The 22,532-nt window shown below is 44.4% G+C and overlaps 1 protein-coding gene across 1 annotated transcript in view; it reads left to right on the top strand.

Moving 5' to 3' along the window:
- Positions 1-22,532, top strand: part of LOC138453026 (tyrosine-protein kinase-like) — a 370,904-nt gene that overhangs the window by 248,309 nt on the left and 100,063 nt on the right. The window contains exons 3-4 of the mRNA XM_069605443.1: positions 6,048-6,208; positions 13,212-13,377. Coding sequence (XP_069461544.1) covers positions 6,048-6,208; positions 13,212-13,377 — 327 coding nt within the window. The remainder of the gene's footprint in view (positions 1-6,047; positions 6,209-13,211; positions 13,378-22,532) is intronic.

The following is a 22,532-nucleotide window of genomic DNA, read 5'->3' as shown; positions in this document are numbered from 1 at the left end:
TATTTCACACTGACCCTGCACCTGGACTGGCACATAAAATCAGCCTTCCTATTATTATTCACCAGCCCGGCGGTCATTTTCTTGATATTGAAGACCAACACTGTGTGTGGGTATTTTTGCTCTTAGTGGGCTCCTGGATCTCGTAGATCTTGGTGGCTTGTCTGGTGTTAATGAAATTCCCGCACCAACTGAGTTATAATGTATTTGGGGAGCACATGGAAATAAACCCACTGGGAAGACTGCTCAAAGGCAAGTTTTAACTCCTGCATAAACTCCCTAGGCAACTGATCCTCCCCACATTATGATATGGCATTTATAACACGCCTATACACAAGGGTTTCAAGGCACAAGTATTGCAAATTATATGCAGCCTTAATGGCCTCTTGTGGGATTCTATATATAGAGAAATAATTTAAAATGTCTGCCTTATACGTGGACTATTTATAATGATCCTGGCCGTCCTATCCTCTGAGTATTCAGGTGAAAAGGTCCATTTACCAAATGCTACACAATTCACAGCATTTCTTATCTGGAATGATGCCATCATCTGCTCATAAAGTTCCTAGTGCTCCCACACCAAACATTTGGCATTCTTATGGTATGGGGTCATCAAACTCTTTATGGCCTTGATTTGTCTTATTGGGTCTTTAACAAAACCCATTGCTCTATGTTGCTGTCTTTTTCTTCCTCTGCACCTGAGCCCATTCATTTTCAGACTCATAGCTGCTATTTGTACTCCATTCCCTCTCCTGTAGGTGCTCCCTATGTCTGTAAATTGGGAATATCTCCCAGAATCATAGGATTCAGACTCCTCTCACCGGTACTGCAGTGAACTCTCAGGGTAACTTTCTCTGTGGTCACTTTTAGGCCCAGGATAAAACACAGTTTCTTCATTCCCCCTTCCAGGGAGTCTGGGAAAATCCCCCTTCCCCTGAATGTATGGAAGTTTTCAGTATGCCCCTCAGTATGTCCTTCCTAGGTTGGAGCTCAGGTTTTTCTCCTACAGCGAAGCATGCGTGGTGGTCTCTTTGTAGGTTTTCTCATCATAGTACTTTTCATGGACTCAAGTACTCGCAGTATTCCTTTTAGTGCCCCTTCCGAGTGGTAGAGATGAACACTCATCAATATCAGACAAGGACTGGCTTTCTGGATCAGTTTGGCTAACCCTGGGTGAGTCCAACTGCCTCGTGTTCTTCTGTTCTTTACTGGTGGCATGCATGAGGTCCCTAATGGGAGGGGCATCTCCCCTTATCAGAAGGCCCTATCACATACCCTGATTGGTCAGGGAGCCTCATGACCTGTTTATATTTTTCAATTTCCCTGGTGAGACTCTCAGCCCTGCTTCACTCTGTCCCTATTTCCTGATAGGATTCCGAGAGCTGTTTTTTTAAAATTCTGACACTAAGGCCTGACTATCTCAAGCACCCTACTCCGAGCCATCAATCAACCCTCCATTGGCTGCAATGCCTCCAGCAATGCTTCATTTTCTTTCTGGGAGTCCTCTATTATGCATGCATATTCTTCATGCTTGTCTTTCAAGAAGCTAATCTCTTTATCCTGTGTGCGGCTACAATTCACCACCTGTAACAGGTCAGCTTCTGCTTGCTTCACATGCTCCCCAAGTTCCATGTTACCTTGCCTCATTCTAGTCATTACCTGAGAATCTGACCCTTGTCTGCATTTCTTTCCAGTGTTGTTGCATCTTGGTCTTTAATTAGTTGTAAATTCTGTTGCTTCAGAATATTTAAATCCTGAAGCATTTTGTCAAACTCCTGCTGTGAGTCCATCTCTTGATGATGAACTGACCTTTTTCACTTTCTAATTCCCTAATTTGTTTGAGGGACATATTCATCTAACAACCCTCTATTATGGCCAGTCTCATCATTCAATTTGTATTGGAGGTAGCTTACACTACCTGCACTATTTTCTTATGTGTCTTTCAGTGCTGCAAGCTGTATTTCTCACTGTGCACTGGCCTGTGTGTGGGTATTAACCTAATTTTGTGATTGCTCATTGGGGTTTTGTTGTTTTAATTCAAACATCTGACTCTGCTGTGCTTTGTCTTCTAACTGATGTATTTATGGGCCTGTTATATGTCTCAGTCTGACTCAGCAAACAAGCCTCCCTTTTTTGAACTCGCTCTTCCACAAACTGCATGTGGAAGTATAAATAAGCTGTGAGCCAAGCCATTTGTATCAGTCCTTCACGAGCATTCTGGGCCTTTAATCCTTTGGGTAATATCCCAACTTCCAGCCAAATGTCAGTGCTCACTGACGTCACCTCCTGCATGAATCTGGTTTGCCTGCTCCCGGCTTCACCCTCACTGCATTCTCCTCGAATGAAGAGCTTAGCCAGGATATGTTTCCTAGCTGCACACTGTTCTATGGTTGTCATTTGAAAATGGCTTTTTGCACCTTTGTAAAAGCGTTCCTTGCGCAGGGGCAGAATCACCCGGTTCCTGCTTGATTTCCATACACAATGCCAAATTGAAAATCAATTCTACTCAGTCTTCTTTTTTACCTATATACCTCCCTGGAACTCAGGGGTACAGTCTTTGTGGCACTTAAACAAAGCAAAAACAACTTTCTATCCACCTCAATGCGGTTACACCGGAATGATAACTCTGTCACAATGCACTTGTCATGAGTCAAAAGACAATGGCCCTCATTACAACACCGGCGCTAAACCATGGCGCTATTATCACCATGGTTGGTGCCGGTGTTGTAACGAGTCCGCCATGGTGAAATGGGGAAATACCGCCCCATTCCAAGGTTGGCGGGGTGCTATTTCGCCATTTCCCCATGGCCCTTCCCCATTCCCATTTTTGCCCCATAGGGCTCAATGGGAATGGGGAAGGCGGCAATTACGGTACCGCAAATTGCGGTACCATGATTGCCTGCGAGGTCCCTTTGCGGGTCCCTACTTTAACGGCTGGTCTAGACCAGCCGTTCAGGTCGGGTCCCGCAAAGGGACCTCGTAGTAAGGCGCTAAGTGGTTAACGGCGCCGCAGCCTTTTACGGCGCTGTTAACCACTTAGCGCCTGGGTCGTAATGAGACCCAATAAGCGAAATTCCGGCATGAGCCCCCACTTTGTAACAATATATATGTAGACCACCTCTACATAGGGAGTTCCTCCTCCACCCCACTTAAGAGAGCCCACAATTTACCCTTAGTTTAGGATCCAAATACATGCTCCCTACGACTCATAAAGAGCCTAGTGGATCCCTGGCCCTGTGACAACAAGGAGCCAAGAACCAGACCGGTGTACAGAAAGAATGTATATTTATTTAAAGTATAGGTTCAATAAATCTTGCACTAAATGGTTACACATGCCACCTTCTCTGTGGCACCAAACAAAACATTAACACATAACTCCTTTTTGTTTCAGGTACATGGAACACAAGCTACATAAACAGTTCCAAACTCCTGTCCCACGAAACCCTTTGGTATAAAAATGAAATAATAATAACTCGGCACATAAGCCTTTTCTTAATAAGGGTTTAGTTTTAAAACACAGGCACAATATTGTTTTGAACATAAGTTACACATTACATGCACAATGTTTTAAACATGCAATTTGCACATGTGCAAATGCTTGGAGTTTTAAAGACACAGATTTTTAAAGATACATTTGATAAATAGCACCCTTTTCACCCAAAAGCAGTCCAAACTCGTTCTGTCGCAGGATCACTTACTCTCAGGAGAGAGTGAATTTTGTTAAATGGAAATTGCATTAGTTTCACTTTGCAAAGCACTTCTCCCCCAGTACCGAAAACCAAGGTATCAATTGCATGCAACATCACTCTGTTTAAAGGCCAGGACTAGGGAGTGGGGACAGTTTAGAAATTTTGTTTATGGGTCAACGGCACCCCTTTGTTAAAAACAATTTTGAAAGAGTGGTGACAATTGGGAATTTCCTTTTTTGTGGCAAGGACACCTTTCTGTTTTAAAGGCAAGGGTTGGGAATGGTGGCAATTAACAATTTCGTTTTTGTGAACAGGATACACCAATTACTTTATGTGACTTTATGTGACTATAACTTGATTCCTGATAGAAAAAAGTTGGAAGTTTCAAACTATTCCAAGCTCCCCCCTGTGTCAGTTTATTTGGGAATTAAATTAATGTTGCATCAAATAAACTAAGAGTCTACACAGTTTGCCCCCACACATTTTACAGGGAAAAATATTAAGTTATGCAGACCCCCAACACATTTAGTTTCAGATGGATCAATTCTACTTACATTGGGCCTCTGTTTTGGGGAACTTAGGAAGGACAGACAGGCGTTTCTTCTGTGAACCAACAGGGTCTGGTCACTTCAGTCAGCTGTTAGCTTCCCCAGTTTTTCTCTCGCAGGCAAAATGTAAGGCCTCTATACCCAAGATGGTTTAGGCAGCACTCTCAGGTTTGGGCCGCTCCCCTTCCAAGATGGTTCTTTAGGCAGGATCTCCCCAGTTATTTTCTATGTCGGTTTTTCACTCTGTAAGGCACCCCCCAAAATACTGAGATCAGGAGGTAGTAACTTATTAGTTCTGGATTTTTCATTGGACATTTATTCTCCTCTTCTCCCGAAGGTCCAACCCCTCTCTGCCCTGGTAGACCTTTGGATTTCTAAAATGGAATCCACCCACCAAAGTTTCCTTTAACCTTTTCTGATTTCTCACCCAAAAAGTCCCAACATGGGAACTAGTTTTAATTTCCATTTACCTGCAACAATATATATATGTCTAAACTCAGCAAATTGGGGCAGACCCCATCTAATGACTCCTGTGCTTGCAACAAGTTGCATGCAAAATTGGTGGGCTTTCCACAATTACATGAAAATGATACCAGTGATTATCACTTTGCTACCAATTATGTGATACACCTAGCCACCCTTGCCCCGAGTTTCAGCTTTTTCCCACTTTCTGGGAAGTTATGATCAGTTTTTAGCTTGGTACCAGAGTTCTAACTGCAGATTACTTCCCCAGAACTACTTTGAAAGTAGCTTTAAAATGACACCAGTCCCATGTCTTTAAGTACAACCGTTCACCAATTATGAATTAAAACAATATTTCCAATGTAAATCTATGGCCACATGATTAAAATAGAGAATATTTAGTTTCACATCACAGTTCCCATTTCTTGGTTTCATTTCCTTGAAACCATGTGGTTCACGGTCTGTTGGGCTGCAATGTTGACATAATCTGCAAGTAATCCATTACCTCTCCTCTGTCCAAAGCTAAAGGCCATGGTATTGCTCCTGCCAAAGCTCCTCTGGCATTATGGGTCAAATAATCGTGATAACTAGATACCTTTTAAAGATGACATTTTAAAAATATAGGGGGCCCCAACACGAATTTGGCGGAGGTAGGTCCTCTAGTTTAAGGTGAAAAGTTAGCGCAATTACTGCAGCAGAATTGAAAACTTGTGGTAATTACCCAAAAATTCCCATGGAACACCATGCACTACTAAAATGGGGATTTACGCTCCCTTACCACCACTCATAATCATGTGGTAAACCCACAGGACTGAGTGCCAGCAGCGTTAAATGAGTTTGGTAATACCTCGGCAGACGTACAGCTAAATTACCACCCAAGTCGCAATGAGGTCCATGGTGTTGCCAGTTTACTATGGTTCCCTTGCAGAAAATCCACTACGTCAGATGTAGAATTTGAATGAAAACTATTAGGAGACTTCACTTGTCAGCAAACCTGAACTTCACTCTCACTCACTCTAACCCTGTGGGTTACATGGGCACATCCATGTTTAGAAATATTTCAGCATTTTCTCAAGTTGGTGTGTCATTTTTTGCTCACTAGGTGGTTCCTTAATATGAATGAATTGTGCTTGTATAATTTACATCATTTAGTAATTTAAATGTAGGGTCTTATAACCTTATGGTGAGCATGCAGTACCTAGACGTGTCTCTTGGTTTATCTTGAGGAAATCTGTTACTGCCACTTTTGTCTGCACCACAATACTCGTAACAAGGGCCAATGTCTACACTGGAGATGCAACAAAGGGACCACTCCCCGCCTCTAACAAGTCTTTCCTTTATTTCTTTGTAGTGCGGATCAGGAACTTGGCCAGACACTACCAGATACAGGCATCCAGCAACACCTTCTACCTCGTGCAGAGAAAGAAGTTCCCCTCCCTGGAGAAGCTGCTGAAACATTATTACAATAATGCTGATGGGCTGTGCACGAAACTAGAACTACCCTGTGCCAAGGTGAGCAAGGAGGGAGAAGTGGGGGCACGTGCAATGGGTTATATATGTAAATTCTAGCTACTCAAGCAATTCAAGGCCTATTTCAGAAACGTGCTGGTCTGTTTAAATGCAGACCTCAGTAATTATTTTCCCTTCAACATATCTTTGGGGCCAGTACTTTATTTGTGGAGATCCATAGTTTTGTGCCTTAATGATGTGCTGGTAAGTATTATCAACTTTGGTTTCCATTCGACACAACAGAGGAGAACAGGCTAACATTTCGTCTCTTTTCGGGATGAAATAGAAGAATTTGCAGAAGACAAGATAATTATACCGGTATTGCATTGCCGGGCAACGTACAAATGGGAGGAGAGGGAGCACCAATAAAACTGATATTCTATGTGGTGGCAGGCACCTGAGGGCAGAGGAGGAGAGTAGCTAGCTAATAATATAGCATTATAGAGGGAGTGAGGGGCTATTATTATGAGTTAATGACCTGCTCTGAAGATTTTTCCTAAAGCAAAGCAAGGGCCATTGGTTGGGAAAGGTTCATTATCCCAAGCGATAACAGCCTCTCTTGAGGTCCCTAGAGCTAGTAGCATTCAAGGTTTTGGAGTTGTTATGTTGAAGTAAAACATGTTAGTTTTATTTATTTATTTATTTATTTATGTATTTATTTATTTATTTAGTCATTTGTAGAGTGCACCACAGCCGAAGGCATCCAGGAACTGATTACAGAAAGCGCGCTTAAAATGAATTAATAATAGTTACAAGGTTAGTACCATCACAACTGAAGTTACTGGCCATCCGTTAATGATAATGAAGGGACAGGTGGAGGTTATATCTTTTGAAAATATCCAGGTTTTGAGGCCTTTACGTGAGGAACAGAATGAGGTTTCAGATTGTAGGTGAGACATTAAGGTGTTCAGTATTTAGCTGCCACCACTGGGAAGCTGCAGCCTGCAGCTTTTTGGAGTTTGAATCTAGGAATGAATAAAAGGTGGGACTGGGAGGCTCTGGTAAGTTTATTGGTTTGAGATGTTATGATTTTGTTAGAAAGCTATTGAAGAAGTGTGTGCTAGGCATTTGTGTGTTAAGGTGAGGGTTTTGAAGTGAATTTGATCATGAATAGCGAGCCAGTGGAATTTATTTTTCCACGGAGGACATAGGCTCTTTTTTAGGGATAGTCAATGACCCTTGGAGAGCATGTTGTCTGTAGTAGATCCTGCAAAGAGTGAATTACAATAGTCTAATCTAGAGACAGAAGGACCCTGGCTAGTGTGATGCAGCTGTCTGTGGAAAGGCAGGGTCTGCCGGCATTGATAAGCTTGATTGTGTGAGCCAAGGATGAGGCTATGGCACTCACCTGTCTGCTTAAAGTGTGGGAGGAGTTCAGATAAACGGCCAGAGTTTTAACTTCTTTAGAGACGGGGATAGAGTTGTTGTCGATGGTGAATGTTGAGTTGTCACTGTCTAGTTTATTTAGGAGGTTTTGGGAGCCAATGAGCAGCCGTTCTGTTTTCTCGTCATTCCAAACACAGGGAGTGCATAGCCATCCAGGCCTAAATATTTTGGTAAATTGTTTTCAGTGAGTTGGAATCAGTGTCATAATTGCCTGTTATATGCACAAGAATTTGTGTACCATCTGCATAATTAGTGTAGAAGATTCCATCGAGTCCAGGAGGTCGAAGAGGGGCTTTGTGAAAATGTATAAAGCGGGTGAGATGCAGAAACCTTGGGGACACTGCATGAGACTGAGGTTGGTGGGGCGAGGCCGTAGATGAGAAGATCCTCATGATTCTATTGGACAGGAAGGCTTCAATCCAGGTTATGGCTTAGGGGAGTAGAGGGCAGCAGAAGCAGGGTGATGGCAAAGGATTCTTTGATCCACCAGATCGAATGCCGCTGAAAGGTCTAGCAGGAGGAGGAGGACTAGTTTGCCATTGTCTTTTGATTCGTCTGTATTTTGAGGTCAAGGAGAGTAGATTCTGTCCCAGGGTGGAAGCCAGATTGGTGCAATCCTGGGACTTTGTAGTTCTAGAGGTACTTTTGGATTTGAAAGTGTGCCGCTCTTTCCAGGATTTTGAGGTGAATGGGGAAGGTTGTGATTGGGCAATAGTTAATGGGGATGTTCGGGGCAAGTTTTTGCTTCTTAAGAAATGGGAGGACACAGGCGTCTTTGAGGTTAGTGGGCACCGTGCCATTGGTAAATGATGTGTTGATCAGTGATGCAATGAAAGGGGCTAATTCCTTCACTCAGTCTTTGATGACGGCGGCCGGGCAGATGTCACCTTGACATCTGGATGGTTTTAGTCCTCTGATGATTTTGGCGACTTCTAAGTTGGAGACTTGACAGAGTTCAAATGTGGGTGGGTGATATGGTCGAGAGCCACTAGGGTTTGTTCGAGAGGTTTTCCAGAGGAGATGAGTTTGGTTTTTTTTGCTATAATTTTAGATTGGAGTGAGGAGATGTTGTCTAGTTATGCATTGTGGATCTTTGCGCACCATGTGACGTCTTTTAGGCAGCTGGCAGAAGGGGCAACTGGTGACTGAAGTTCACACAGTATAGCAAACAGCTCTCTCACGACTGTGCTTTAGCAATCCTCTCATTATAAATGTCTTTTTCTGCTTGGAATGTGGCCTGGTGGATGTAATTGCTGTGTTGGTGTAGAGGGCTTTGTTGCAGTCTGAGGGATCCATTTTACAGGTTGTCTCAGCTGATCGCTTGGTGGTGCGAATAGTTTTGAACATAGTGGTGAACCAGGTGTTCACATGAGCTGGACGTTTGGGTCTACGTAGGCTCACAGGAGCCACTTTGTTAATGGCCTGGAGGAGAGAATTGTTGAATAAGTTAACCATGGTGGAGGCATCAGCACAGGGGAGTTGAAGGGAGGTGAAGGGCTTAAGTAGTGGGAGTAAGTAGTGGGAGGATGTTGGCAGGAGTGATGTTGCGTGTTTTTCTCGTAACGGTCGCCGGGAAGTGCCGGGGCAGCTTGTGAACGTAGGTTGGTTACAGGGATGGAAAAGGAGATCACACTGTGATCTGTCAGGGGCACGGCAGATTGGAGAGTTTCTTGATATTGCTGTTACATTCTGCAAGCCAATCTCTACAGGTTTGGCTAGTGAGAGTGCATGGAGATCTGCAGGGCCGTTAAGGCCTAAATTAAAGTTTCCTAGGAGAGCACTTCTAGAGGAGGGCTTGGCTTCTAGGGAGAGGAGTAGTGAGATGTCTTCCTTGAATGACAAAGTTGGGCCGGGGGCCTGTAGATGAGGTGGAGGTTAGGTGCGACTGTGTGGGAGAGGGTATGTTTGAGCAATAGGAGTTCACCAGGTGGGAAAACTGGGCTGCTTATTTCCCTAGTAGCAAGCACTTTTATTAGCGTTGATGGCTACTCCTCCCCCTTTGGCAATTGCTCAGTCTTTCCTGTTTATAGTGTAGTTGTCAGGGATAGCCAAGAAGCGCGAGGGACCAGCAGCGGGGTGTAGTCAGGTTTCTGTAATGGCCAGGGCATCCAAGCGGTTGGAGGCGATGAGGTCAGAAATGTCTAGTGCATGTGCCGATAGAGACCTAGCATTAAATAGAGCACCTGTGAGGGATGCTGACATGACGGAATCAAGGCTAGGGAATCCAGTTGCCTTGATTGGGGCTCTAGTCATAGTATCTATGGGAATGCTAATACTAGGGTTGGGGGAGGGCTGTGGCTCATCTGGAAAGATGGTTTTGTGAGGTGAGTCAGACCCTAAGCAGGTAGTAGGGGAGGCAAGAGTACCATAGTTAGTAATAGAGTCAATTGCAAGGCTAACAGCGATATTACACAAGGCAGGAGCAACATGGTTAGCAGTAGTGACAATCACAGGGCTAACTAAGGTAATGCACAAGGCAGGAGCAACATGGTTAGCAGTAGTGTCAATCCCAAAGCTGACTGAGGTAATACACAAGGCAGCAGTAACATTGTCAGCAGTAGTGTCAACCCTAAGGCTGACTGAGGTAATACACAAGACAGAAGCAACATGGTTAGCAGTAGTGTCAATCATAGGGTCAGCTGAGGTAATACACAAGGCAGAAGCAACATGGTTAGCAGTAGTGTCAATCATAGGGCAGCTGAGGTAATACACAAGGCAGAAGCAACATGGTTAGCAGTAGTGTCAATCATAGGGCCAACTTCGGTAATACACAAGGCAGAAGCAACATGGTTAGCAGTAGTGTCAATCATAGGGTCAGCTGAGGTAATACACAAGGCAGAAGCAACATGGTTAGCAGTAGTGTCAATCATAGGGCCAGCTGAGGTAATGCACAAGGCAGGAGCAACATGGTTAGCTGTAGTGTCAAGCCCAAAGCTGACTGAGGTATTACACAAGGGGTAGCACAGTAAGCAGGCGTTCCCTTGGTGGCGGTGGGGCTAGCCACTTTGGCGTCAATGACATGATAATGAGTAAATTGCACAAAACGTATTAGTGAGTTTCATTTTGTAAATGTAAATAACTTGGTTGTGAACTGGAGCAGTCCTTGCATGAGCTTGCTTCAGGTGCAATGTTAAAGTGAACGCTTTTCTTTTGTATGTAAGTGAAAGAATTGTTCCATGTTTTAGTTTTTTCTTTATTGTGTTGAATTAGGGCAGAGTGTCTTGTAGACAGGGATCCTTGTGGGGAATTGCATTGCAGTTTCTTGAATGCAGAGCTATGATTGGTTCCTGTTGTTTCCCTTCCTGCTTCTGACGTCAGAATGTCTGGGAAGAGCGTGGCGGGATTGGGGGTTTCACCACACTGGGCCTTCAGAGTGATGCATGTTCTTTGTAATTGTTATTTGTTTCCGGCCGCTTTTTCCAGCATTGTGCATGGAGGTGGACCATTGGTTCATTTGGCTACTTGGGTTGCCCAGTTGGTCTGTAGAGTGAATGAATTGCTGTTCCTGGTCACTCTCATCTCAGGGGTTTCTAGGAAATCCTTGGCTAGTGCATGTAGGCAGTGGCTAGTGTATATTTTGTAGAGTTTAGCTAAATTGCCTAGGGGCCTGGTGGGTTTGTACCTTAAGCAAGCAACTTATATAATTCACTGGGGAGATTGGGAAGATAAGCAGGATGGACAAAGGCTGTGCAGGGACTGGTTGCAGTGGGCGGGGTCGCTCAGATCTAGGCATGCACAAATAAGCATTTGCTTGCCAGTAAAATGGCCACTGGGTATATTGGCCATTAAGCAGAAGAGAGTGGCTAGCACACCACCAAGCTTAGGTGGCCTGAGACTCTAGCGGCTCGCGACTAGGGTCTCGGGCCACCCAAGTACGGTGGTGTGATCGCATGATGGAGACAGCCAATCACTTAACAGTCTCAGAAGCAGCAGTCTACCTCATTGAACAAACACATGGAGGGCGGCGGAGCGAGACTTGCAAGTCACTCCCAATACTGATTTTCGTTTCCAAGTCATGCTGAGTGGGACTGGAAACCAAGCCGACTCATACAACTACATTTTAAGTTCTTATAGGCTTTCTGGACAACATGTCCCATGAGGCAGTGTGTAGTGCGCGATTCATTGCAATCTGGACCTATGTACGAGACAGCTACCGGGTGACTGCATTAGCAACAAGGAAGGGCTGAACTGATTGATAAATAGACTTCCTCACTTTAATGTGTTGTTGACGAAAGAATACCTGACAGGCCACTGCAGGGAGGAGTCTGCAGCCATCCTACTTCGAGTTCGTCTATATATATAAAGACCTTCAGGATTATAGCTGTTTAGTTTGAAAATTTGAAGTTCAAAACATCGAAGTTTGATAATTAGCATTCGAAAATAAACATTGTCTGGATACTTTGAATTGGTGTACCCTCAGGTAAAAAAAACCAAAAAAGAATGTACATTTGAAATGATTTATCTTTTATGTGATTTTAATGTATTCATGTGACATTAAAAGTGATTTTTCTAAAGCTGCCCTCCTGGCTCCCCGATTGTCCTGTTCTTTTTGTCATCCTCTAGTTCCTGATTCCCACCTTGTAGCTAGGCAATCTTCTTTTACATGTTAGCAGGTGGGCACCCCGTTCGCCCCATTCACCTGCAGACCAGTCCTCTTTAGTTTCCCTATGCGTCTTTCTGCATTATTTTGAATTTTGTTTCATTCTATGTGGTTTTCTTTGTAGCTCATTTATCGTGTCACCACCACCTGATGAAGAAGTCTTTGGCACTTCAAAAGATAATGAGCGTGCCATCTCGGCATTATAAGTTCTGTTACTCCAAAAGAAGATATTAAAACTTGGATTCTGTTTGATTTTAAACTGGACTAACATAGAGCCAAACTCTTTCACAGCACAAATTTAATATTAAAATGAGTTGACGCCCGTTTGTTTTCTATAAACTATTAGATGCCCTTGTACTCATGCCTAGCACCATGTGTGAAAAATATACATCTGTACTAAGAGACAGTCCTCGATTAAGAGCTATTGTATTGCTTGATTTCTTTCCAAAATGCTACAAAACACAGAAGGTTTAAGTGTACCACAAAATGTGTAAACCTAGACTAAACTTCACATGGTGTACCAATCGCCTACAATCTGGTGTGACAAAGCACTAACATAAAATACTATGCAAACGCTGCTTAATAGTCTTAAAGTTAAGATACTAGTTGTTGCTTCTTTTGCAGTCTTCTTAAAAAATTATAATGTTTCATTCTGTCTGATAAATGAAAGGACATTCTTCAGGGGAATATCGCTGTTGAAACAACTCATTATAATGTATTTGAACTCTATTTCATCACATGCTTTCTCCTGTCTTTTTTACACAATCTTTAGTCACTTTCTGCAGTTATAGTAGAAGACACTTTTTCTGTATGGGTCTTCGCTTAATTTGCCACTTCTTCCTTCCGACCTTCTCCTGGTTGCTGTATTTTCGCACTTTTGGGTGTCAAATTTTTGTGTTTTCACATTTTAATCTTTCCAACTTTTATTTTCGAAATCGACACCAAGGACTGATGTTATTCATTCAAAAATTGTATTTTTCTGAAGTGGAATGCATTGCATTGATCTTTTGTCCCTGGCAGCTGGACGCGCCATCACTGCCAAGCCTGTCCCACAACACCATCGGCGACCTGGAAATCCAGCCACGTTCATTTGAGAAAATAAAGGAACTGGGAAGTGGGGCTTTCGGCACCGTCTGGCTAGCGAAGTGGAATGGAACAACAGAGGTGGCCATCAAGGAGCTGCAAGGTAAATATCTTCATGTGTCACGTGGCTCTCACCAGGGGTGGCAGGGTCAGGAAATTCATTCTAAAGCTTCCCTAAATCTGGGATTGCTGATTGTGCAGAATAAGGAATTACCTGGCCGGAATCAATCTTTCATAAATTGATAGCGGTAGCTGTCCAGATGTCCAAATAACCTGTGTTTCATAGAGTGCTTAACGCTGGTGCTTAACGTCTTACTAGGTGCACCCAGGGAGTCAAATAGGCCACTTCAGTTACCAATCCATACACATCACAGCATTACCTTCTAGCCCACCCTTGGGAGTTCATTTCCAGTTCAGAACCAAAGAGCAATGCATTGTGGGTATTCAAATTAATGTAAAAGCTTGCTTCCATTTTAGCTCCGTATGAGATAATAGGTCACACTGTGGCATGTGGTTTCTTTCATGCTTTTTTTAAAGCCTTTCATAACATTGATGGTGTTTGGTAAGGGCTGTCCGGTATGGCAAACAAGGTCTAAAAGTGAGCGCTTATATGTAGACTGGAAAGAGCTAATTTAGGGCCTAAAATTAGCCCACAGCCGTATAAAGCTGCACAGGCTCCTTTTGGGGCGGATTCGGGGTCACAGAATTGTGTACTAAGTACGTCTAAAGTTAAGCCGCAAATGCATAATGGGGGGCTGACTACACTTACCTTGGAATAATTCTGGTTTGAAGTCAGAGTGGCTTTTGAGTCTTTTGTACAGAGTGATTGTTTTTCCGTTCCCTCCCCACTGTTCGATTCTGCTCCAGATGTTGCAGGATATCTGGGGCACATGTGGTGAAATTGCCCGGGTTGCCATGGGTAACCCGTCAGCGCTTGAGGGGGGAAAAAGGATCAAATGCGGAACTCAGACTGCATCCCTCTTTTGTGTAGATCATGGTGTTGGGTAGCGTGTCTTTTCGGCCACTTTTGGGTTGAGTTTTGGGTTGAGTTCAGTGGATCTGAGCGAAAAGAGGTAGTCAAGGATGTGCCTCTTGCAGAATGTTGCCCTTTCACATGTTCGTACGCCGCACGGCACATTAAACAGGATGGGAGAGGGCAGATTCCTTTGGATAATCTTTCCCTCACTCTTATTGAACGGGTAGTCACAGAGTAGACGCACACTTTTCTGCTGGCTCCTTTTCGGATGCAATGGGGCTGATTATAAGTTTGCCGGTATCCCACCGGTATTATCGCCTGGATACCGGCAAACTGAACTTACCGTCTCCACCTACCGATATCACGGTATTACTGGGATATTACGGCGTCGGAGATGCTAGTAAGTTCCCATTCCCATGGAGTCCCATAGGACTCCATGGGACGGGATTGCCTGAATCTCCGTCACCATCAGTAACAGTGCCAGTGATTCGGGCATTTGATTGCTGGTAGGGGCATGAACTCCCAGCATGTCAGGCCTGCGGGGATATCCGTGGCCCCCACAAGCAAACTTGAAGCTTAACAGTCTGGTAAAAATGCCGAAGCCAGAATTACCAGAATTTATACCGGACCAGCACACTTGTAACGTGACCCAATTAGTACTGAAATTTGGAAAACGTCTTCTTCATAATACCTGCTTGACGTACACCAGGACCTAGCCTGGATGCCATCCTCCTATGTTTTCACTTTTTTTATATAGGAGACTATCAAGGTTCCCATTTTTAGGAATGGAAAGAGAGAGCTTTAATCTCTACCAGCCTATTGCAGATATATATCTAGGGGGACATTGGTGCCTGTCAGCTGCTCCTTCCTGAATAAAGAGCGCATCCTGCTCAAAGCTCCGTTCCGGCGGTGGCCATTTTGTAGAAACCAGTGGAGCTGTCCAAGTAAGGGAGAGACTGAGGACTGATGCTGTTCCCTGCTGCTTGGTACATTAACGCAGTGCTCGGAATTAGGATTTGATAAGCAGGAGCTAAAAGCAGCTCCTGGGTATCCAACAATAACCAGTGACCAGGAGCTACCACTGGGGAAAGAGGAGCTGGTGCATAGCGTTCCACAAATCTAACTTCTACGTAAAATGCAAACATATAATTGTGTCCACAATGTATGACCACTTATGTTTTAAATGGCAGATAGATGTGTCATAATGCACATGTACAGATTGTCCCAAATGCATAGAGTTAAATTCACGTAGGTGTGTTTTTTCCGCATCCGCTGGCCCTGGGATCCAAAAGTAGCTCCTGGTATCAGTTAATGTCAATCTAACCAGGCTCTTCTAGGCCACAGGTAGGCGCGTAATAGCCCCCAGCTTCACCCAGTGCCGTACCCTGCAAGAATAAATCACTTGCAATGATGTCTTTCCTTCCACCTGGTTCTCAAGTTACTCCCCTTTTTGGTGTCTCTCCCACACAGCCCAATGTATTTCTCTTCCTTCCAATGTTCCTGTCCTCGGAAGGGTGTCCTCCAGACTGTGCAGTGCGTTGATTGGCTGATGCTGGTGGCTTTTTATTTCTATACTTTTCAAGAGCAGCTTAGACTTGTGCTCATCTCCCCACCGGCCTGTCAGCTGCTCCCTGTTATCCATGCTGACTAACGCTCGGTGCTCTTTGGTATCTTTAATAATGTTACTAAACACTGCTCCATCAAGATGCGTAAGGTGTAGCACGCAGTCCTCAAATTGACAACCTCTGTTTTCAGATGGGGGCAGCGGGAGTCACAGGTGAAATGTGCTGCAGAACCACGGACCGGTTTATTGGAGAGAGCATGGAGCCTGCCACTGGACTTCCACTTGGGACAACTTTGGGGATGTTAATGTGCTTTGTCGGGAAAGAGTGTGGCGGTCCGGAAGTAAGGGTGCCGGTCGCACCGTACCAGCGCCTTTTCCGGACCGTCACACTCCAGCTCTGCCTTCCTGGCCCATTGCGCCCAGCAGGTCTGACCTGCCAGGCACAACGGCCCTAGTAGGCGGAGTTGTCAAGGAAGCACCGGCACCATTAGCAAGAGTGCCGATGCTTCTGTGTCCCCATTCCCATGGAGTCCATTCGGGACTTAGACTTTCCGCCGCCTGATATCCTGTGCTGCTGGGACTTGTAATGTCCCGGTGGCACCGGGATATCAGGCAGCGGGAACGGTGTTACGAGTTTCATGTCAATCCGCAGGTAGCACCAGCGGGTTCCCGCCAAATTTGTAATGATGCCCAATGTATGTGTCTTGTCAGCTGCAGTGTTCTTTCCTTTCACACAGCCCACACTTCCAAATCAAGGCCTTACTTCCTTATTAAGGACCAACTGGCGTCCAGTAGTACCGGATGTGACCAAAATATGCAATTATTATCAGGCGCTGCCTGGGTTGCGCTCCTACTTTGAATCCGAGCCAAAGCTTGGTTTCGGACTTTGACAGCCTACGTATAACACAATTCAGTATCTTGGCTTTAGCATGGAATTCACTGTACAGGCCCGATTTCAGTGGCTCTCAGAGGGAGTGAACCTATTGGACAAATGAGGGCTGAGAAACATGGAGTATTTACGCACACTATCTATAACTCAACGGAGAAAGTTGATCAGGGAGCTCGTGGATCACGACAAATGGACTAACACCCAGAAGCCATCAATGAAAGTGTACCGGGAATGCTCTGCAGTGATGCCCCCCGAAACTCTATTACAAAGGTTAACTCTCACAAGTGCCGGAGAACGATTTTAATCTTAAGGCTAAATGCCTTGCCGGTGCAATCCAGAACCCCAAAACTAGAGATCCTAAACTACAGAGCTGATCAGAGGCATAGACATGGTAGGGCCTGAGTGGGCAATGCCCACACAAATTCTATAAATGCCCACTCAGCAGCCCTGTGTGGGCATTTACAGATGTTAATATCACTGCGATGGACCCAGCTACATTAGCTTCAGGCCCCACTTGTTAGACAATCCTGGCCACGCCTCTGGAGCTGATCCTTGCCCTTCGACCTAAACCCCACCCAGGTGTGGCGGGATGACATCATCTCTAAATTAGCCCACACCCCCACCAGTGACATTTTAGAAAGTGAAACACTCTCCTGAACATATTCTCATTGGATGACAAAACTCTAAACCAACTGTCCAGATATAGAGTTCTATGTTAACCGGCTCTAGCGAAGCTTCACAGAAACTATGGGCGCTTGCCCCCAAAGTTTGCCAATTCTGACCTCCTGTAAACAGGGATTGGAATGAGAAAAAAGATGTTGCTTGACTCCTTTCCCCACTGATGTCAAACACATGTTATTTTATGTTATGTCGTAAATGTAAAGCGCCTCCTGCACTTTATTGTGGCCCAGAAGCGCTGTAGAAGACAAGTGTGAGAAGCCTAGAGCAAGGAGCATAGCAGTGCATGCAGCAATAGTTGTCGTGTAAGTAGCTTTTCAGAAATGCTCAGAACTGTTCAGACATGTTCATCAATAGCCGAGATGTCTAGTGTAGAGATGCTGGAAGCCGAAGAGGTGGATGGAGAGGAGGTGCATGGGGTATTGAAAAGGTAGAGACTGTGTGACAGGTGGACCACACTGTTCTGGGACTCCGCTGTACGCTATAGCGTGTTGCCCTAAAGGAGGAAAGGAAGTGGGAATAAAACGTTTATGAACCCCTTGGGCAACTGTCTACAGTAGTGGGCTCTGCTATATTTAATATCCAGCGTATAGACATATGTTAGTGTTTATGAGTCATTAAGAAGGCGCCCTGAATCCAGCCATAGAATGAGCATTGATGTGTGTAGCAGTGTCAAGTAAGACCTGGATGACAGTGTGCAGTTTGCTCAGGTTTTTACAGGATCTCTGAGATTGAAGTGCGATGGGTGTTCAGGACGTGGAAAACCTCACCCCAATTCACATTGAAATCATAGCTTTACTGGAGTGGGTGCCATGTAGGGTATTTTGAAACATAGCTTCATAGCAACAACGATTCAGCGTTTCTGCTGATCAAAACTTCAGCGTGTGATGTCAGTGAGTAAACATGGCAGAGTAACATTTGCTTTGATATGTTCAATTGCTCTGTTTGAAGGGAGGTCAACAGGTTGATGCATCTCGTTACTGTCAGTTACAGGACGTCCAGCAGTTAAGCAAGAAGAGCTGATAATAGGTACAGGGGAACTGGAGGCTGGGATATGTATACCAAATGGAAAACCGGTAAGGAATCAGGAAGCGTTATGATGATCTTTGGGGGACAGTGAGGAGTAAACACCATTTCAAGATGGCCGCCACAGTAGACTTAGAACTTGAGGCTGGACTGCCCCTTTTGGGGCATATGTTTTTTCCTCTTCTGTAATGGCTTTGAAGGCAGAAAAATGATGGTATAGAGGGTTTGCCAGAGCTGTGCCCGTGGTTATGATTTGTTCAAAACCTTCCAAACATCAATTATTTGTTTTGGCCACAGTAGACAGGAGGAGGAACAGGAAGTTCTAAGTACATCCTGGTGAATGTAGGCATAAACATATTCAAAGTTCTTGAACAAAAGAACATTGTTTGTCAAAAACGCAAAAAGAACAATTATAATGTGTTCGTGGGATTCTTTGGAGATGTTTCGTTGTGAGGCTCTTCCATTTTCTATTTCGTCCTCCCATGGTTATTGTTGGTCCTTGCTGTTCCAGTTTGTTCACTGCTCTGCAGTTTTACACCCTCTCTGCAAGCTGGTGTGGTGGTTCCCACTGGACCTTCTTGCATCCTTCCCCCACTCGCTCTCACTACCTCCCCTCCCTCTTCTGCCTTGCACTCCATTCCCGGCTTGGTGGGAGTCATGGGCTTACTCGGTTTCATGCTTGCTGTTATTTCCTGGCGTCCACCCTTTTTGGAGAACTATCGGCACGCGCGTGCCCCTTCTTCTGTGCTGCAGCTCCCTGGCATGTCCCAAGTTCCTGTACCTCGCTCACCGTTGGCCACTCATACTCAGATCGCTACACCCTTGGCTCTTTTCCAGAGCTCTCCTCTGCTCCTTCTTCCCATCCTTTTCTTTGCTTGCTGCTCTTTTCTGGGTGGCCTCTGGGTTACCCTTTTATGCTTTCTGATTCCGGGAATTCATCTGCGATTCGAGACCCAAAGGTCCATCTGGAGCAACGCTACCTTATTTTCCACACCGGGTGAGCCACCGCTGAGTTTGCCCAAGCCTCTTTCATCCTTCCATTGGGACCTATCGTAATGGCTACTGTTTACGTTTTACAGCTGGTACGGCCAGTATCAGTTACTTAACTGTCCAGTGTTTTGTCTTCCCTTCCTCAGTGTGGTTTCACCAGGGCATATATATATATCTGGCTTGTGCCTAAACTACAAAGGGAAAGTAGAGCATATTCTGAAAATGTCAAAGCCCTAAAAAGATTGCAACCCAGGCTGTAATTTAAAGGAATGATTGGAGTGTCCAGTTCACACGCTACAACCCCCACATATTATGATCTTTGCTTATGCCTGTAAACAGTGATGTCCTTCACTTCATTGACTTGACGCCCAAGATGGAGGTGCTATGCAGTACTTGTCTTCCCCAAGGAGAGGTCTGTAGTAAGCTTGCCAAATTAGGGCCCTTGGGGGTCGTCTGTTTCAAAAAGGGTTTGGTTGAGGCAGAGCACTTACCTGGGGGCGTGGTTGGGATGTCGTAGGTGCATGGTGTGGATGTGGCTAAGGCAGGATGTGCTGTGGTCATGAGCTGAGCCGAGCCAGCACAGATCAGGATCAAGGGTCAGCTGTAGATCAGTTGGGGCAGCATTTTGACTGGAAAGGGCGTCATCTTTCATCTTTGATGAGTTCATGGTTTTTTATTACTTTTGCATATACTTCTCTTTAGCAGGCAAAAGTTGAGACAACACAGTTCTAGTAGCAGTGTCCACTTGAATACAGTTCTATGTCATTTCATCGAAGGTCGTAATTCCGATGATTTTTTTTTGAGTATTTTTTAAAGAAAAAAACGAATCGAAATTGATTTCTTTTATTTTTGGGGTGGTTCCCCAAGCACTAAATCTCCTATTGTTTTTTTTTTTAATTATTCCCGCTCCCCACCCCTTATATAACTTTCCCAAACCCCTCTATGTTTTTCTATTCATTTTTTCGTTAAAAGATACTCATTAAAAAAACATCGAAATTACGACCGTCGATGAAAAGACGATATACCTTGAATACAACAGCAAGAGTCATTATGCATCATTACTCGTCAATAAACTGTATATGACCTCTCCCCTCAAATGTCAATGAGTGTGGCACATGGAGTGCAGAAGCAGTTTGGCCAACAACATTGGCACCAGCTACAAAAAACCAGAAGGTACAGCTATGGGACCAATGATGGGTGCAAATGCAGTGGCCTCTTTGTTAAACTGTTCTGGGAATGCTGTGTTTACTATGACTATCAGGACCTGGAAACCTTTCATTGATGACCTCGCAGTGAGACGGCAGTTCAAAACTGGGTGACCACTCTAAACCCTCACCTGGAGTTTATAGCAAAGATTGCAAACAGGTTTGCTGCCACATTCGTCCAGTTTCACAATCAGCACGATGCAGGTTTTGATACCTTTTGTTAAACTAACTAAAAATACTATGTAGAGATGGAACAATGCATTAGCTTTCGAAATTCTGCAGATTTCTACATCAGATGGTGCAATGAAATGATTGGTTAAAAAAGGCTATCACAACCTGCATCTTGTTGACATCAAATAATCAAATGAAACAACATAAATGTCTGGAATTGGCCATAAATGCAGAAAAAGGAATCCTAGAAGTGAAATGTTACCCCAAAAGTAGCTATAGTATCTCTTTCCAGTTGTGAAATATCCCCTCAAAACACTTGCATGAGAAACAGCCGTTTAGCAGTTTTTAAGGTTACGCTGAAACAGTACAGGTCTGAAATAACGTGATAATAACACTAAAGTTGAGACTGACAAACATACGCAAAGAGGGTATCCACCGAAGATGATACGGTGCGCCAAGCAGAAAGAAGCTAACAGCAATTGAGATACCATACTTCAGGACGCCAACGAAGAGGAATCGGGAGATTCTGTAATGTTTGTGACTACTTTCCCTAAACTATCCATCATCAAATTAAAGGTCTTTAACCGACATTGGAAGGAATTGAATAGTGACACACACTCCTAGTTCCTCAGCACTGTCTTGCTTCAAGGTGAGTACAGCAGGCTCCGCCCACTCCCACACGTAGAAGGTATGAAGAGAAAGGGCATTGGCATACGCCTAGAGAGACACCATTAAAGCCTTCAGCTACTCTTCAGAATGCCACTGATAAGGGGTAATTGATTATGATCGTGTGGCACGTGCAATCAATAGTACAGAAGTAGACGTAGGGTTAACCTGGTCACTGGGGCAACAAATGCACACAAAAGTGACCCCAGCAGGGTAAGTTATCTAATAATGTATCCATGCAACATGCAGTACATTGAGAAGAGCACTCCAAAAACATAAAATGTGCACTCATTAGGAAGCGCGTACTCGCAGCGTCATGGTACCCCATTTCCAAGAACACAATCAAGGGCACGTAAGAATTCGGTGGACCGTACCACAAAAATATGAAGTACCAGCCAGTATAGAATGGAACAATCTTACACAAGACAGGGGACATGACACTTTCTTCTCATAAGTAGCCCCATAAGAGATCTTAGCAATGATATTAGGCAATATATAACAGAATGCTTAAACTGAGAAATATAACACAATTAGTGTGATTCAGACTTCCAAGGGGCTACATATGATGATATACCTGCACTGTAAAGAGCAACGTGGCATACTAGTGGTTCAGAACATGAATACACGCGTGGAGACTCCACACATACTTATTCCCTTCCATTAGCTGTCCATGTGATGAACCCTCTGCCCTATTGAACAGAGGAGCTCTATGTAAGCCGCAAGGTCCACACTTGCTGGATGCGCCTCAGTCCTCCTGCACTACTTTAACTACACACAGGCAGGGACACAGGAATACAAAGAGATGATCTATGAGCAAGCAATGAAAGGTAACCCAGACCATTACTTTACCCATCAATTACCCAGTCTGAGGAATAACGCAATGCACATTTTGGTACCAAAGATATGCTGTTGTGTTTGGCTATTAACCGGTGCCTCAGAAGCCAGAACTGTTTCACAATAGCACCATCTGAGATTGGAAGAGTTACCCTGCACTTAGGGATGGACATTCAGGTCTTGCAAAAAAGGCATCCCTTGACCCCCTTCACCCAAAGAATTACAGGCCGATCTCCAACACCAGATTTCTTGCGAAAGT

This window comes from Ambystoma mexicanum, chromosome 4p (assembly GCF_040938575.1).
Source record: "Ambystoma mexicanum isolate Mex_15411 chromosome 4p, UKY_AmexF1_1, whole genome shotgun sequence".
Lineage (NCBI taxonomy): Eukaryota > Metazoa > Chordata > Amphibia > Caudata > Ambystomatidae > Ambystoma > Ambystoma mexicanum.
This window is presented reverse-complemented; position numbering and strand designations above follow the sequence as displayed.